Here is a 19,482-nt window from a genome sequence, read left to right as displayed (position 1 = left end):
CACGATCGATAGGTTTTGTAGTATATTATCTACTGACAAAAAAGAACTTTTATTACCTCGCACTTGAGTAGTATGAAGGAAATGATTCAATGTATTCTGATTTTGTTTCAGTGATAACATAAAAAATGGTTATACATAGCGCTTTGCAACACCAACTACACCCAGCAGTCTTTTCATGAAATGACGTATCCATCTTGTGAAAACAGGATCCCACAGAAAACTTGCGAACTGTATGTAAATTTTATATAAATCAGTGATGAAGATAAGATTGGTCAGATTATGAACATCACACCGACGAAGAAACGTTATTATCAGATAATACAATAAGTTAACCATTATCAAGACCAGAGAAGAAATTGGTGAGCGATTAGTGCTAATTTGTGTTATTCCTAAGCAAAGGTTGGTCAAAATCATCTTACACTGTTCAACACTTGCAGTTCAACTGAAAAAGCAGAGTCGATATGAGCATAGAAAATGTGCACATGGAAAATAAAAAAGTAAGAACAGCGCCAAAGACATCTTTAAAAATCTCACGAATCAATCGAGCAATGAAGAGGCTCAGCAGTAGCAGTGAGGATGTTTATGAAGGTGCCTTTGTTGGTGATGATGCTTATTCAAATAGTGACGCTTCTGTTTCTGTGACAAATGCACGAGAGAGATATGAACCGCCAGACGGAGGATGGGGTTGGGTAGTAGCCGCAGGATGCTTCTGTATAACGGTAAGATAAAAGTGTAAAATAGATTATACTTGCACACACACGCACGCATATGTACTATATTATGCGATCACAAATAACGCGTGATGCTTGTATGTTATAAACCAGCAAGAAATAATGAAACGCATCAGTACTTCGCTTTCGTGTATTCCTGGTACACCCCATCAGGATACAATCTAAGAATGAAAAAGAAATAAAAAACCAGCTTCAAAATTCCAAAGGTTAAGATTAAAACAAAAAATAGTAAAATATAGTACATCCAAACAGCATAACCAAAATGCAGACGGTCCCCAGCAAAGAATTACACTAAAAGGATAAACATTACGAATGGCGCTATGAAGTCTATTACATAGTTACTAAGATGCCAACAATACACTTCGTATGGTCCATTGCTAATATTAAAAACAGTACACGACTAATGTTTTATTATGCTAGATTCTATAATGTTTCTTTTAATGATATCTCTACAAAATGAATTTCCCTTGATTTTTTTCCAGTTAATTGTATGTTCAAAATTTTTCATATTTAGAAAGAGGGCACTCGACGTATTTCCTACACGAACACAGTGTTTATGTTGATTTAAACTTGATAGTAACAGTTTACCGCTTTGACCAGTGTATTTTTTATTACAATCTTCACATGGAATTTCGAATCAAAATTGTTATCACAGACTGAGTGTTACTAAAAACAACAATAATATTAAAGATTTTAAAAATTTTTGATAGAGAAAGATACCTGCTGTGAAAAGGTAAATCCAGCAAATTTGTACATAACCATGTGCATAAAATGTTTTCCTAGTCTTTCTTAAAGCAACATCAACTAAAAATGTCGGGTACTTCAATCTGAAAACAATATCATAAATCTTTATTATCTCGTCTTCTGAAAATTCAGGATAACAAATGTTTAATGCTCTTTAAAATATTGAAGAAAACACAGAGTTTAACTCTCAAATGAAGATTTGAGTAAAAGTGAATGTAGGAACATACATTTGTCGGTTTCCTAAAAACTTAAAATTTAAGTCTGTTACTGTGTCAATGCACATTTATTTACATCTAAAAATGGTAAAATGGAACTTTTTTTTTTTTCCTCGCGTGAATTTTATAGAAGGAACTAACGCATTTAATATAGTTAAAAAATCGGTTTACATCCTACCACACAACAGCCATACACAAAATATGTCATCGACATACTTAAACCGATGTACATTTGCCGGTAAAATATTTGATAAAAGTATCTTTTCGAAAACTCCATGTAAATATTGCTTAAAAGCGGCGACAAAGAGTTCCTCAGCGCCATACCAAACTTCTGCTCATAGAAATTACCACTGAAAGTAAATTTATATTCCTTAATACTTAGTTTTAGTAACTCTATGATGGCGTCAATCGGCCGAGAAAATTCATAGTTACCCAACTCATCGGTTTAAAATGATATTAGGTCATCAACTGGAACTTTAGTTAACTGGGAAATTGCATCAGAACTAGTAATTTTAAATTCGTAATTAATGTTACAACTTCTGAGACCTTTTACAAAATCCATATTTTTTCTTTTAACTGAAAACACCGAAATCTTTCCTAAAAGAGGTAATATTGTGACAATTTGTTGACAAGCGACTTTGACAAATTATTAGTTGATGACCCAACAGAACTAATAATAGTGGTACAGGGTTATTTTGTTTGTGAGTTTTATTTTGTTTGTGAGTTTTAATAAGTCTATAAAAATAGGGCAATGATGCACATACAGTAACTACTAATAATCTTCTTAGATGATTATGTTTCTGAACTAAATACGTTTCTTAGTCACTTAACAGAACTAACATCTTATTTACATATTCATCTTTATTTATTAACACAGGAGCATTTGATTTATCTTCTTTCGTAATGTGTAACGTTTCATCTTTTTTAAGGTTGCTGTGCGCCTTTAAAATCCTTCCAGGAACATTAAAATAACACGCAAAAAAAAAAACATGCATCAATACCCTTTCAAATGTTGAAATCTTCAATAGACAACGATCCCAATTTTTCTGTTACAAAATATCGGAGAGGTAGTACGATGAGTAATAAAGTCACTCAGTCAATTAGTCATTCTGGAAAAATAAACTAACACTGAAAACCGTAATATATCAGTAAGAGTAAAAAAATATAAAACTGTCCCCAGTTAGTACAGCAACAATTTATAGGGGAAGAGAACTTAGCAAATTATTAAGAATTGATGAGAATTAAGCTAAGTTCTGACTTCTAATAAACAGTAGCAATAACTTAATCCTATATCATTAATAAATATGTTCGAGTTTAATGAAGATAAAATCAAAATGCACAACAGTCCTTAGTCTGTCTCAGAAAAGCATTAAATGCACTTCCAAACATCAGTGAATGAACTACGGATAATGTGTTCTATTGGTAAGAGAACACCACAAATTAAGGATAAACCACGAACTTACAAAACAAATTGTTTATTCAAAATACAACTAAATCCAAAATAAGATCAATCTCAAACTGAACCCCAAGAATAAACAGCATATGTTATAATGTTTTGTAACAATTAAGTTGCCACTGTCAGAAAAAGTAGTTATTAATGCTGATTAAGACAGATTCATTAAAAAAATTATAATAATACTTAAGTAAAGGTCACCTTAACTTGAGAAGTCTTACCTAAATTTTTAGTCATTAAATTGACCAATAGAATGTAAGTCAAATTTAAACGAAAATCTGCCTAGTACCCAGTTACAATTGTGGCATCGCCCCGCCAGGCCTGGCTCGGAGAGATCATGCCTTTCTTACCCTGAAAGCGGCCCACGTTCAAACAACCAGTATATAGTCAGAATGGTTCGAATGGGAGAAGGGGGGAAATTACGGTAATCTCCCAAAGAAATGCAATTATGAATGAAATGTATATGGACAAATAGAGAGAGAGAGAGAGAGAGAGAGAGAGAGCACGAGGACCTGTAACGAAAGTAATGCATTCAGTGTAGAGAGAGAGAGAGAGAGAGAGAGAGAGAGAGAAAGAGAGAGAGAGAGAGAGAGCTTATATTCCTGTTTAGTTATTAATCTGACGGATATATTTGAGACCTTCTGCTTTAGGAGACATGTTATCGTATATTTTTTGGAAAAATTATTATGGAACCTTATCACATCGTATTGTTTTTAATCGTTATCATATTTTCTAAAAAAAAAATGCCTTAAATATTGTTGGAACTGACTATTCATATTAATATTATTCAGACGAAAATATCCTTTTTCATTATACTGTAAGCAAGTGTATTCTCTCTCTCTCTCTCTCTCTCTCTCTCTCTCTCTCTCTCTGTCCTCCGTCTTATAGCCTGAATCGACTATTTAAATAATGGGTGATGTTTGATATGTTATTTGGATGTGTCCAAGACCACAAAACCTTAAATGGCTACTCTACCAACTTGTGCTAGGCTGTATCTATTTTTGCCCTACTATGCGATTCAGGGTCTCTGTAACACGGTTTTCTGGACTTTGCTCCTTGTCAAAGCATCGGATGTAGCTGAAAGTTTACATATGTATATTTTACAACCACACACAAATTTGGTCAGCATTATCAATAACCTAAACCCGATAGTTTTAATTTTTATAGAGTAAAAATGCTCTAGCCGGCGCCATGACCAATGATTACGAGCCAAGAGTCGAAAAACATTCATTACGTAAGCAAGGTAAACAAACACCTTTTGACTAAATGTTGCCCCGCCCATCCACCAGACAGAAATTCCATCGGCTCTGAAACCCAAAGACTTTATGAATGGCGGAACGATACATAGATGTGGGTGGGGTATCAGTGCTAGCGTAGTAATAGTATACTTTAGCAGTAGTGCCGCAACAGTATAGCAGTAATATACATGAATTAAACGTTTAGACCAACTGCTGGGATCCTTGAGGATCATTTAGCACTTCTTACAACTACTCGAGAAATTAGTTTTTATAGCCAGAAGTTAAATTTTCTAATCCAATGCCCATGGTAGCCTTCAGTGTTATCCTGAATTATAACGAGGCGAAAGTGGGTGGAGCCTCATGAAGTCACCATTCTGACGATAATTATTGGTGAAGGTTTAAAGCCAATATACGGTACCGGCTATTTTTTTCAGTAAATAGGTAGATAGCCAATAAATAAAAATTGCTTGACATTGGATATAGCAGTTATCAAATCAAGCTTGTCAACTATGTTTTTGGTAATTACCAACTATTCCCTACATCTTGTCAATCTGATTGTGACCTATAAAGTAGACTGTAATTTCTTTGGAAACTTATTTTGGGAGTTAGATTAATAATCGAAGTGTTTTTGTATTTATTAACATATTTTGTTGGTTTGTTCATTATGACAATTATCAGTGTAGAGGTTCCAGAGTTCATAAATGTGTACTGCTTTGCTTGTATTTAAATTTGTATGTCACTGTTGCCAGAGGTTTAGCCTTCGTTACGTATAGCCAATCATCCATCTAGAAAGAGGGAAGAAATGATGTCATAAGTTACGTAACAAGTGCGTTCGAAACCTTTTCTCTGAGTAAGTTGGCCCGTCTTCAAAAAAGGTCACTTTTACATTGTAAGTACCAAATTTATTCAACCTACGTAGTGCAGAATACACTCAAAATTTATGTGTTGATATAATATGTATTCTGAATAAGCGTTATATTTATGAAATGCATAGATAAAAAGTTATTGCGAAAAAACCATGTTACAGAGGCTCTGAATCTCATAGTAGATTGACTGGACTATAAATACTTGTATTACCAATAATATACGAATCTGGTCACAAAGATGTTACATACCAGGTTTCGTGGCCGTGGGTTGTATGAGTCATCAAAGCATCAATTTTTAAGGGTATTATTTTATTAATTAATCAATGCTAGGGACACATTACTGGATATACTAATCTAGTACTACAGCATTTGTATATATGGCATAACTTAGTTGAGTTACCAATATTTGAGTGTGATGGGCAACTTGGCTCTACCCATCACAACCATCTAGGCTACTTATAGAAAGTATTTCTATTTGCTAAATTTCTTATATTAAAGTATATTTATTATATTGTTTCCGAAACTCTTGGTGTAAATAAATTATGTGAAATGAAATGCAGTAAAATGTGTGCTTCGGTGCATTAATATAATGATGGTGGGGTATAAATTATGTAGGTGTTGCAAAATTGTTGGTGTTCCACCTCCAAGCCATTCAAGAAACCCACCACTTTCGATATCTCATGTTCATTAGTCTTTTATATAGCCATATTTTTATTTTTTGTAATGAAAAATTGTAAACATTTAGAAAATATAATGGCGTATGAAATACTGTCATCTGAGTATTCTTTTACCTTCCAAAAAACATCCATCAAAACAATCTCATAATAACTGTAAGACATTGAAATCCGGAACATGAGGAGGTGCGGGATAGAAGGATATTTATAACAAGGTCGGGTTTAAAGGTGATGGGGGACAGGTGACATTGGGTGACCTTAATTTAAGTCTTGACGGGTTCGCTTATCAACATTTATAAGGTAATGATAGTAATACCTTTACTGATAGCAGTTAATATCAATGATTCTAAGTCGTCATCACGACTGGCACAGCATTATAGGGTTACTGAGATCATCTTTGTATACTGGTTAATGTCTGTAACTATCGTATACGTTATGAATCTTGGTTTTCCCACGAGGTAACGTGCCACACAGGCACACACAGCCATGAACGAGCTGTAGCTATAACACCATTGGTCTTGACAGTCGTGTTTGCAGCCTTAGGTAGATAGCCATTTATGGTTTTGTGATCCTTGGCCACATCCAAATAACATATCAAGCATCTACCATTATTTAGATAGTCGATCCAGACGATATAAGAATGAGGACAGTATGAGAGAGAGAGAGAGAGAGAGAGAGAGAGAGAGAGATACAGCTGCTCATAGGATAATTAAAAAGGATATTTTTGTCTGAATAATATTAATATGAATGAATAGTCAGTTCCAACAATATTTAAGGCTTTCTTATTAGAAAATGTGATAACGATTAAAAACAATACGATGTGATAAGATTTCATAACAATTATTTTCCAAAAATATATCATAACATGTTCCTAAAGCAGAAGGTCTCTAATATATCCATCAGATTAATAATAATAACTAAACAGGAATAAAAGCTCTCTCTCTCTCTCTCTCTCTCTCCATATATATTCAATTCAATTTTGCATTACTTTGCGTGATTACCGCAATTACCCTCCTCCTATTCGAACCATTCTAACTATGTTCTGGTTGTTTGAACGTGGGCCACTTTCAGGGCAAGAAGGGCATGATCTCTCCGAGCCAGGCCTGGCTGGACGACGCCGCTTTTGTAGCTGGGGTACATTGTAAATTTAATATCTGAATGTAATCCCATGTGCCACTGTACCCAAGACACTGGGCAGCATAGCAAACATAAATTGCCAGCTAGCCTGTCAATTCATGAAAACTGATAAGAAACTAAGAACTTGAATCTGAATTCATAATGAAACCGCTTATGATGAAAAAATACCTCAGAATGCTCCCTTTTAATATGCTGCCGTGCCATTTATGTTTCTGGTAATAACCCTGTAACAATTTCTAACATACTTCACTAAAGAAACATACGAGTAGTATAATAAAATTACAAAATATAAAAAAAAACGAACTACCTCAACCTTACTGCTACTTGATGACTTTAATTCATACAATCCCTAGGAGATTCAAGCTCTTAGACTACTGACAGCTTTTGCCATAAAGAGAGAACACTGAATTGATAGTAGAAACTAACGTTGTTTCGAGGAAAATGATAAAAATACCTATTTTTCTAACAGCAAAACTTTAGTCATCAGTTGACATATTATGTTCGATTAGAGCAGTAAAATAATCTAGATGTCATGTTTCTGTTGATCTATATTCTAGCAATGATCATTCAACCACAATAACTTATTTACAAATCCATCCTGGCAATTCCACCTCATACCATAAACAATAGAGCAAGCATAAAATATACTTTATCATCCTTGAAAGACTAGATGAAATCACTGAATATGTCTAAGATTTCATTACTGATGCCACGCACAAGTGTATCCCAAAGGAGTCCTATAGTATAGTGGACTGAGGAATTATTAAAAATGATCGATCAACAACAATGACGCGTGTTTAAATCGGGTATTTTAAAAGGAAATAATAAAAATTATTAATTGAACCATTTTTATCAAAGTATTAAAACCAATGTGCAATTTGTTTTCACCAAAAGTTAGGAAAGAAAGCATTACGGGAGAAATTATTTCATGGAATCAATATATCTAAAACACACCACACACTAATTCAAAAAAACAGGAAAAACGTAGAATATGAATGGGTCATATACAAGATCACCAAGACATGCATTAATGTATAATGGGTAAAGTGTTCAAGATCTATCCAAATGCAAGCTCAAATAAACTTTGAAAGCCTCTAGAGCCTATTATCAGTGAATAAAATCTTAATAATTACTCATGCGAACATAAAATCTGAAGAACTGTATCAGAATAAATGTTTTTACTATTGAACAATTACAGTTTACCCTTTTCTTCTGTAGTAGCACATTCCAAGCCTCCCTATAGCCAAGTTATTTACTCCAGTATTACAATCACGTTTGGACTAAGGGACTATTTCCAAAAGACTATAAACATGTCATTGTTATTCTAAAAGCCACATCAGGCAAAGATCCCAGTAATCCGACATACGCTAGACTCCAGAGTATGTCGGATTACTTGGATCTTTGCTTGATTTGGTCTTTGGAAGTCTAGATCAATATTTTGAACACTGTCTGTGCAAAACGATAAGAAAAATGAATAACTCAAATTTGATTTGGAATTCGAATACAAATAATATCATCGCAAGCCAATATGGAGCACAGAAAAATAAACTTAGGATTGGTGTATGTCACTTGAAAGCTCATTTCCTTAAAGGATGTAAATGTAATCGAACAACTATTACAATAGTTTTTGACTTCCAAAAGGCTTATGAATCTATTTGGGGATTTGCTATATTGAAAGTACTATACAGAAATGCTGTTTGAATCAGACATGTATATTGTAGAAAGTGGTAGGTAACAGTTTTAATCTTTGATGGATGGTTTAATTGAAAAGTATTTATAACATGCATAAAAACCACAAGCGTATCTTTTACAGAATTTGGACGCCAACTCCTCACTGAAAAGCTTAGATCCAATCCATAACATAGGACTCACAACCTGAACTGGAGCACTCATGTCCTTCCTGAACAAATCTGTATAAGCTGAAAGTGGTGAACCTCCTCCCTTTCCCGTGTGACTTAGTAACCAGGTGGATAGTAATAAAGAATCACTAACTGACTCTACTTGAAGTGGTTGTCAGTCAATAGATATTTTAGAAAAAATTATTAGAACTAACAGAATTTATGAGCCAATAAATATAAACATAACACCTACTTTGGCACTAGGCTTTCCTCTTCCATTGATAAAGCATGTACCTGCGCACACTTGCACACTATCCAAATTTAATTTATATACCCCTGAACATCATAAACAACATACGATAGAATTTACAAGACATAAAGGCACACATTACACCATCTATACAGATGGATCTAAATCTTCTGATATAGCATTCGCTGGAATAAGTTTTCTTTGCCCTATTATGCCACTCCTTTCTGCAGAATGAACATTGACTAAGATTATTTGGTAATAATAATTCTCCCTACATGTGTTTTCATAATTTTCAGTAACCTAGAGGTATTTGGGAGACTTCAAAATTATCATCCTAAAAACTCGTAAGTTCGGCCAATTAAGTTTTCATTCCACAAGTTAAATAAAGCTAGTATATATGTTGAAATATGTTGTGCTCCTGTTCTTGTAAGCTTTAAAGGAAATGAGGCTGTTATTTAATGGTAGAAATAGTGGAATAAAGAAGCAAGCAGTGACAAATTAAGACATTAAACCAAGAGATGATTTATGGTTTCTTTTACATAAACATAATGTGACAGTAAAGGAATATTAATTCATCCATCAAAATAAGGATGTTTGAAGAATAACCCACATAACCAAGTCCCTTAATGCAAGAAGTGATTGCACATTGCATTTCAGGTTGAGGACACTTGTCTGGGTGGTGGAGAACTGCTCATATTTTGGGAAAATTTATGGTCTCTGTGCCCTGTTATTATTTTTGGCTTTGTTATCTCAAATAGAAAAATGACGCACCATTCACTGAAAGCTTTTAAAGTAGTCTGGAAGAAGGTCCCATTAAATTTACCTAACCGGGACATTGTGAGATATAGTTTTTTCTCTTCATATTATCTTACAATAGGGTCCAAGTTGTCATACCCAGGTGGGTGTAGCCATGTTACCCTTGGGCAATTTAAGATATTCAAGATGGCGCCCAAGAGGGCTGCCAAAATGAACTTGCATTATTATAATATTTACTCCATCATCTTAATTTCTTTCTTAATTCCAAATTGTATACTTATTATACTGAAGGGTATACTTTGCAACATTTTATATAAATGATGACTTAAACACAATTCTTAAGGTGGTAAAAATGAAAATACAAAAATATGTTCTCAAAAATACAAAATTATGCATTATGTGCTGGAATAACCATCCCCGTCATCATCAGAGTCATGTAGTTCACTGTTTCAACACTCATCACCTCCACAACACACATAGAAGACTGAACACACAATGCCAGTACTATGGCATCCACATCTTTGTGTACTGCAAGACAGTCCTCATTGACAAGAACATCTTATAAGTTTGAGTAGTTCCTCTGGAGCCAGGCTAACACCTTGAGGAACAGTAACAGGAAACAGGCAGTGACCTTCTTTTTGCCATTCAAAGTCTGTGGGATCTAGATTTGAAGGTTGTGATTGTAGAGCATTCTTCCAGATTGCAACTTGCAAGTGAGCTCATGCAACATTTTCACTGAATGCTTCTGTTGTTAGCGGCAATGTTTATATCTTAGGTGCACTTGCAGTGCTACGGCTAACTTCTGATGCCCAAACTTTGTGTCTCGCTTCTGTCATAGTTTTAAACACAAACTGGTTGTAGCAGGCCAACATGAATGCTCTACACTGTAGAATAACATCAGGCAAGGTTTTGTCAGTGTTTCCAAGATAGCTCAGTGGATATTGTCCTGACCCTATGATATTCAGTACAGTCGTTTTCCCACTTCCATGGTAGGACCAAACGGTGTCACATCCTGAAAGAACATTAGTTGTTAGCAAATCTGACAGAGACGAACCATGCTTTTGTACTACAGCTTAGATGTCAATACATGATCTACCTTGCACTGGGGATATATGAATCCTCCTATGGATTTCTTTTTTAAAGCAGAAGTGTACAAGTAACACAAAAAAGTCTGGCATCTGTTACAATAAATGAACATTGAGGCTGAATAAGAGCTAGCTGCTGTACTAAGATAGTATCAAAGTCTCCATATCATGATGAGCAATGGATTTACCCATGAACATATCTATTGGTGTGGGAAGCTTTCCCGTTACCATAAGTCTATGCTCTTGAAACTAATCTTTGTGATCCACCAGGTCCTAACAGATGAGATCAATCAGCTGTATTTTATTCTTAGTCACTGTTAAAAGCACTTTTTGAGGTGGAAGTTGTGTGTTGGAACGTAAAGAGTAGACTAGTAGTACCCTTGGCTCCTTGGCTCCTTAGCTCCGTGTTGACTCCTTGATACTGTTTGGGATGTACCTGTAATAATATATCATGATATCTAAAACCATACAAAATGCATTATAGACAGTGAACTTGTAAATGTCATTAATAGGAATTATCATCTTATATACTTATTTCAATGAAATATTGAATTAGTTATCGAAGTACCTTGTTTATCAGTCACACTATTTCACTTTATTAACATATCTTCCTTTAATTAGATGTAATGCAACTTACTTTAAGCAATTCTTTATCAAGTATGACATTTATTGATTTACTCTCTAGAAAGATATTTTGTAATAACATATTACCTGTCAAAGGCAAGGTAAACATCACACGATTTCAAGGGCCTCTGAATGTGTCTTCTGAAAGCATCTAAAAAGTCTTCCACTGTAATCCCAGGATGCCACCCACAGGATAGCACATCCATCAAGGAATTTTGCTTCAACTTGGCTTTGTACATTTCAGGTTGACTCTTCAGCCTTAAGAGAATTCTTCAAACTAGCTTTAGCCATAGCTACCCTTAGCGTGCCAGACTTATCAAAGATTGAATTTGGATGCGGTGCTAGCTCATGGCTTAGAAGAACTGAAGTATTCAGGGCTCTGGGACTTGATTGTTAGCCCATAGCTCGGGCATATATTGTTTCTGTATCACAAATTTCAGTGTCCCAATCTTCATCTGTTTCTTTCTGATGGCCATAGCTGTCACATTTTTGGAGAGAGGCTTGTGAAATGACATAGACCATTCACTTTCATACTGTTGCATTTCACTTTTGCCTATGTCTTATGATTTGTCCACATTGATTTGAGGGTCATTCAGTACACATCCAGTGACAATATTGACAAGACCTTCGTCAGGATGTTGATCTGGGACCAATAGGGTGGATAACTTATTCCACTTTCTGTTTGACTGAATTTCTATCTTTCTGGTCAGCCTGTATCCTTCTACACATTTGTTCTTTGTGACACGTTTGAGTTGACACTTCATTTTCTCTCATACTATCTAGATCAGTAACTAGGCTGTTGCAAATGTGAAGACTGTAGGCCCAGGTTTTCAGACTTTCAAGTTTTAATGTCAACCTAATGATACCTGACCGACCATGTCCATAGCGCATGTATGTTTTTTCAATGGCCATATAACTCCAAACACCATTGGAGATGCCAGATATATGGTGCATGGTTTGTTGACCTTTCAAGAAACTCTTTCTGACATCATTAGGCATAGCCTTAATGCTTCGCAGATAATACAAGCCATATCTGGCATAATTCTGATGGCCAGCAGCAAGAACAATGGCATCATTTCATTCATGCCTTGCATATGCAGTGGCCAGTCATTTTCTCGCTCACCCCTGATAAATTTCATCATTGTCATAACTGGTTTTATCATGCAGTCAACCCATAATCTGGCAGTTCGGCTCTTTTTAGAAAGTTCCTCTAGCACTGCAATGAGTCCATCCATGGTTTCTATATGGTAGGATGCAAATACAGAACAGAGAAGCTCTTCTGTGAGAATTCTAAGTACCCGTACATTGACAGGAAACTTTTTTCCTGTCAACATCTTCTTCACTCCACCGAATGGGCTAGTGAGAAGTTCCAACAATCCAACGTTACTATGAGAGTGCCAATACATCCAACATAATTCATCATGATATGCATTCCTCCAAGTCGTAAATAGACATGCTGAAAGTCAATGGATCATTCCACTGATGTAGTTGTTGTTTTTGCCGATATAAAATCAGAAAAATGCGTTAATTTTAATACATATTTAAATAAATATAGATAATTATAAATGTATGAATAATAAAAAAATGTAACAAAAATACATATATTTAGTATTTTGTTAACAAAAAACAGCTATGCTAGTTGAAATGAACAATTCTTGTATTTTTCTAGCTGCGGCCGCCATCTTGGCTGCCATCTTGATTATTTCAAGTTGCCCAATGGTGTGATGCCCACACCCACCTGGATTCAATAGTCTGAACTATGGAGCTACTCAATATGGAGAGAAAAAACTATATTAAAAAATGTCCGGGTTGGCCCCAGTGGCTTCTGGACTAAAGGATATGCTGCAATTGAAAAAGATTCCCCGTGGAAAGGAAACTAAAGACCATGACATCTCTAGTTTATGTACTGAATACTTTTGGTAAATTTCACATTATAGCATAATAGCTAAAATTTAACAAAGTCTTAATTATCTTTGAAGATTAACTTCAAAATGACTGATATAATAACAATGAATCATTTCTCATTTCCAATTATATTACTAGAAACTATGTTTATATTGATTGTGATAAAGTAAGAATAGTTATTACATATAGTATAGCTGATGTTTTCGCTAACAACAATCCGTCGTTCTTCTAGGTCATTAAGTATCGTGTAATGCATATGCTCTGATTTGTTTAACTAAATAGAAGTTTTGTCTTTATCAATTGTTTGATAGTGTTTGATCATCTTATTATTATAGTTATCCATACCTAATCTTTATTTTTCTCTCACCTTTATTTTAATCATTCCAACAACTCTTGTTGCAGACCCTAACGAGCATGATTGGCCCATGCTTTGGTGTCCTCTTTTCGCGATTCCTGCTAAGCCTTAACACATCTTCAACGACGACTGCCTGGATCTTTAACATCTTCTTGAGCCTTTGGAATGGCACCGGATTGTTCGTGCGCCCCTTGATAGAGGAACTGGGATGGCGACCTATAGCTATTGCAGGAGCATTGATCAACGTAATGGCTTTTATAACTACAGCCTTTGTATCTTCAGCTCAATTTCTTTATTTTACATTTTCTCTCCTAAGTGGTAAATAACGATTGTCTTAAGTTCTCATTAAATATACATTTTTCCATTTAGGCTTGTCCACTATCAGATGACTTTTTCAATGTTGATCAAAGATCCGAGTGCCTCGAAATTTCATTCCCACTGTGCGAAGAAACAAGCATTGCTGCGCACTAACCTAGCTGTTGCGTCATCAGCAGATCACTCAGTCGCTGCATCTGTGTATATGCAGTAGGATGCAGAGTAGTGAAAGAGATGTTTGCGCTTTCATACGCGCTGTCGCGAGTCAACACATTTTTGAAAGTTCAGGATGGCATTTGTAATGCTGAAAGGGCATCAGGTGGGACCCATCCATTCAGATAAAATATGTTTCAAATTATGAAGAACTGGACAATAGTAAAGGTCGACAAGGATCCTGTTAGACTCAGGGAGGGCGAAACCAGGGACAGCTGTGAATGTCTGCATGATTTCCATTAACATCGGTTGACTAAAATCCATTCAGTAGTTGTGTAGGGCACTTAATTAATCAAAATTGATTGTAAAAATTATATAAGGGCTAAAGTAACACCGACATATGGTTAGATAACGTACACAGAACCGACCCTTCAGCGTCTTACTTTTCAAAGTTTTAAGTTACATTGTGTATGTTTTTTTGGATATTGGTTCTTTGTATACACGTAAGATGATCGAGGAAATAATTTATAGAATTTTAGAGAGGCACAAGATTTTTTTTTATGTTTTATCAAGGTATCGGTTGCTCATACAAACCTAGGCATTCTCGCGCTTATTAGGTCAGACACAGCGTCTCCTTCACTGTTCAGCGCTTCCATATGTCAGGTTCTCTGTGTGATGTCCACCACTCAAAACACTTGCATTTCATACCAAAGCAACTCCTTTTGTGGTGTAGATCTTTTCATATAAACAATACTTTTCTGTTATGAACAGTGAAAAGCCTGAAACTATTAAATTCCAAAGCAACTATATGAACAGTGTAAAGCTTGAAGCAATTAAATTACAAAGCAATTATATGAACACTGTAAAGCTAGAAACAACTGAATTCCAAAGCAATTATATGAACAGTGTAAAGCCTGAACAATTAAACTGCAAAGCAGTTATATGAACAGTGTAGAGCTTGAAACAATAATTAAATTCCAAAGTAATTATACGGTCGAGCAGTTGAAATTAATAGTTGCTGAATTTTCAGGTATTGGTGGAGGTACCATAGGCTATATCTGCTTCACCATCTTGCCCCATTTCTTTTACAAGCACCGTGGGGTAGCTAATGCTATCATGATGGGAGGCATATGCATGGGCCAGTTTGTGGGTCCACCAGTCCTTCGATACCTTCAGGATGAATACGGTTTCCGGGGATCATCGTTGATTACGGGAGCCATCATGCTGAATGCAATCGGGGGCGCGGCGGTGTTCCAGCCCCCTGAGTGGCACTTGAAGAAGGTCATTATGAGTGAGGAGGAATCAGGAACGCAGATGATTCCTAGCGCTTCATCTCATATCAATAAAAACGTAAATACGAAAAGAGGTTTGGTAAAATCTCAATCTGGTCTGTGTCTCGGCGAAAGCATTGGAGCTCTAGAAGCAGAATTAAATTATCTGCATTTGTCATCTCAAAAGTTAAATACCTTTGGGAGTCGGAATGAAGCTTCTAATTCCTTAGGACGGAAAACAATGAGAAACAAAACTATTTCTGAAGCCAAGAGAGAACAGCCACTTCTTGAGACTCAAAGGGTGGAGTTGGGGACGAATTGTAATGAGGTTGAAGAGAAACAATGTTTTGCCACAAGACTTTGGGATGGATTAAAGCAGATCATTTTGTCTGTAGCGTCGGATTTATCTCAGCTGAAATCGCCCACAGTGTTCGTTTTAGCAGGCGGGGCCTTATGTGCCGTCAACGGGTACCTGAACTTCATCATGATGGTTCCGTTCGCCATGCAAGAGGCGGGACACTCGTTACAGTCTTCTGCTTGGTGCATCTCCGTATCTGCAGTAACGAACCTTGTTGCAAGAATGATGTCCTCTGCGTTATCTGACTGGAAGAGATTTAACGTTAAATTCTGCTACATTTTTGGAGTCATTCTAATGGCAATAACGCAGTTAGGTGAGCAAATTATTTTTATTATTTTACATTTTACGTTTCTTAGACTTTCTATTCATTCTTCTGGAATCTCTTTCATAAAATAATGTTGGTTGACACAGTTCGTATATAAATTATAGATTTTCTCCATAACCTTTACTAACAAGAGCTTGTTGCAGAATCTTTAGAGGCAAGACATTAAAGAAAAATAATAACCGAAGTAAATATCAGAGAGAGAGAGAGAGAGAGAGAGAAAGAGAGAGAGAGAGAGAGAAAGATAGAGAGTTTTTTTCTCTAACGAAGAACCTAAAAAGAGGCTTGTCGAATAAAAAATCACACACAAACTAACACTCACATGCACACATATCAGTACCTACCTCGCCGACGCGGACCGCCACCAGGAGTTGTCGGTCAAATTTGTACTTAGTTGTGTGGGTCCGCAATCCAGTGTGTAATGTCGTGTAAACATGATACTGAATTTGATACCTTACTACAATATATCTGATTTTACATCAGCTGCAATTAATTATTTTTTGAATGTAATTTTCAGAAAATTATGTTCCCTAGATAAATATTTTGCATGGCTTCTGTGATTATTTTCTGGTGACAACCAAGGCTGGAAACTAGGATGTTTGAGATCTTGCTGATAACCAATTCTACTTGGCTCAATATTCTTTAAACGAGTAAAAATAACGATACTTATTATTTCTCATATTTAGGTGAGTATTCCTTGTACTACAATAAGTCATGTGTCACGAATCTGTTTGCTGTAGCAAATTCTAAAAAGCAAAGGGATTGGAAATGAGGATTTTTGGTCTCACGGAGGTCTAAAATGATGAGCACTCTTCTGGGGTGTTAGTTTCCCATGGACTGGGACAGATATTCGAGGGATGTTGTTTTTGTGCTTTAACAGACGTCAGTATTTGCTTCATAATTTTAATTTTGATGGTTTTAGTCAGAAAATAAAATTATAAAAGAATTTAAAATTAAACTTGATGCTCATGTGATCACCTGCTAATTCAGTGGCTCTAAATCAGAGAGGGATTTCAGAGACTCAGGGTGGGTGGGGTGTTGAGGCTGGGCGGGATTGGAATTGTGACCACAGATTGGCAGGCCCAAACTGGCTCTAGGACAACTCAGCACGCACTACTGAGAGGGCACGCTGGGCTCTGTCTCCGCTAACTTGTGTGTTTGTGTTGGTATTCTGTTGCATATTATTTAGAATGCACCTTTTGAGGGATGACATTCTGACATGATGAAAGGGTGCATGGGCCAAAAAAAGTTTGAGAACCACTGTAAGTGATTAAAGAATATTCAGTGGTATTTCTGATATTTCCCCAATAGTAATATAGAAATCTTTTTCCTTTTTTTAGTTTTCCCGTTTGTCATGGACGACTTACGGAAACTGATGATCATCATGGGATTTTGGGGATGGGGAGTTGGAGCCAGCATGGGAGTTTACAACCTGGTCATCATTTCTGTTGTTGGCGTGAAGAGACTCGGCTCAGTCTTCGGAACCTCGTCATTTATGGTGGCCCTGGGTTTCTTAGTGATTGGTCCGGTTATAGGTAAGGGGGAGAAGGTCATGTTTTTTCGATTAGTTATGTCTGATCTGAATTAAAACACATAAGTTTTCAACTGCAACTTTCAAGATAAAATGGCTTCAAAGTCTCATCTGAAAATCTACTGTGCTTTTTATTTTATCAATACATCGGATTATAAAATGAGACAAATGACGAGATGAATCTCTATATCTAGCGATTTTCAGAGGACGCATAGTTATTATTTTGTCAAATATTCTTTTGTTTAGCGTGAAGATAAACTTTGGGATTACAATTGCTCCAGCATATTATGAGGTTGCTCACCTATAACTGTAGGATTGTGTAGACCTTGGTATATGTATCTGGTGTACATTGTTTAAGCACTGCCATGATGATAGACTACTCGGTAAATTAGATGAGGAACCTAATAACTTCTATCAATAACTAAACAACACAACTCTCTAAACTTGTCTTAATGAATTCAAACATAACTACTGATTATAGTATATATATATATATATATATATATATATATATATATATATATATATATATATATATGTATGTGTGTGTGTGTGTGTGTGTGTGTATGTGTGTGTGTGTGTGTGTGTGTGTGTGTGTATTGTGTGTGTGTGTGTGTAAGAATGTGGTGCGCGTGTAGTATATATCTCTATTTTATTTACTCTCGCCTTTCCTATAAGATGCTATGATTCTTAGGGTACGTTCGAGACACAAGTGGAAGCTACGCCGTTAGCGTTTGGTGTCTGGGAGGCCTGACGTGTTTGACGCTGCTCCTTTGGACTTCGTTACCTTTAGCCATTTCCCACGAGCTGAAGATGAAGGAAAGCTATAAGCAAGCAGCAAAGGTAATAAGAAATCCTTAAGAAGAGTTTCCCAGGCACTATCGAAGGATAAGTCCTTTAATCAAACGGTGGTTTTGTTTGTGATTTAAATGAACTTCAGTCCAGCTACGTAAACTAAGAATCCGTGTTGTATATTTTGTTAACTCGTTAATATTTATAAAAGTATTATTCTATGCATAGAAAATTAAAATAAAAAGATATTAGTAAACTACCATTACTTATTCAGATTGCTTATTATCCTATTTGTCCTCAGCTATACCATATCGCATGACATATGTCCCTAAAACGTAATTTTATTGATGTACATTACATTGGTTCTCGTAGATCTTTTCCTTCTGTCATTTCTTGCTGCAAAGATTTACCAAACTGATTTTTCTTACAACAAAATTAGATTAATATTCTTTATAAATTAAAGCAATGTCCTGCAGTCGTCGTATCATTTTATGTCAAGTAGCCTTAAATGGATGTGAAGAGTAATGCAGATTGAAAGTAACCAACAAACCGCTCTTTTATGACTAGGCAATCTTATGTGAAAACAAATAACTCTACTACTTTAATATTTAGGAGGGAAAGTTTTGCTTGTCATTTCTTTTCCTCTGCAGTAATGCAATAAGTCATATGTCCTTTACTTTTCTCGAGAATACATCACAATTATATGTTGGCCAGACTGAAGAAGGATCTAAGGATTCAGTCCTGTTTTAGTATTCTGCAAAAGAAAAAAAAGCTATTGAGATGGCTTTCTCTGTTTATCTGCACTTTTTCTGTCCGCATATACATGTATATATACGTATATATATATATATATATATATATATATATAT

At 35.6% G+C, this 19,482-nt stretch overlaps 1 protein-coding gene across 1 annotated transcript; it reads left to right on the top strand.

The window, feature by feature from the left end:
• Nucleotides 1-208: 208 nt before the first annotated feature.
• On the top strand, nucleotides 209-18,883 carry LOC135206244 (monocarboxylate transporter 13-like). The gene is made up of 5 exons (XM_064237626.1): nucleotides 209-719; nucleotides 13,919-14,189; nucleotides 15,370-16,281; nucleotides 17,631-17,825; nucleotides 18,516-18,883. Exons 1-5 carry the CDS (start codon nucleotides 462-464, stop codon nucleotides 18,680-18,682), a joined length of 1,803 nt encoding a protein of 600 aa, XP_064093696.1. The 5' UTR covers nucleotides 209-461; the 3' UTR covers nucleotides 18,683-18,883.
• Nucleotides 18,884-19,482: the final 599 nt, after the last annotated feature.

This window comes from Macrobrachium nipponense, chromosome 11, assembly GCF_015104395.2.
Source record: "Macrobrachium nipponense isolate FS-2020 chromosome 11, ASM1510439v2, whole genome shotgun sequence".
NCBI classification, from domain to species: Eukaryota; Metazoa; Arthropoda; class Malacostraca; order Decapoda; family Palaemonidae; genus Macrobrachium; species Macrobrachium nipponense.
Note: the sequence above shows the minus strand (reverse complement) of the source record. Positions and strands in the feature narration are given on the sequence as shown.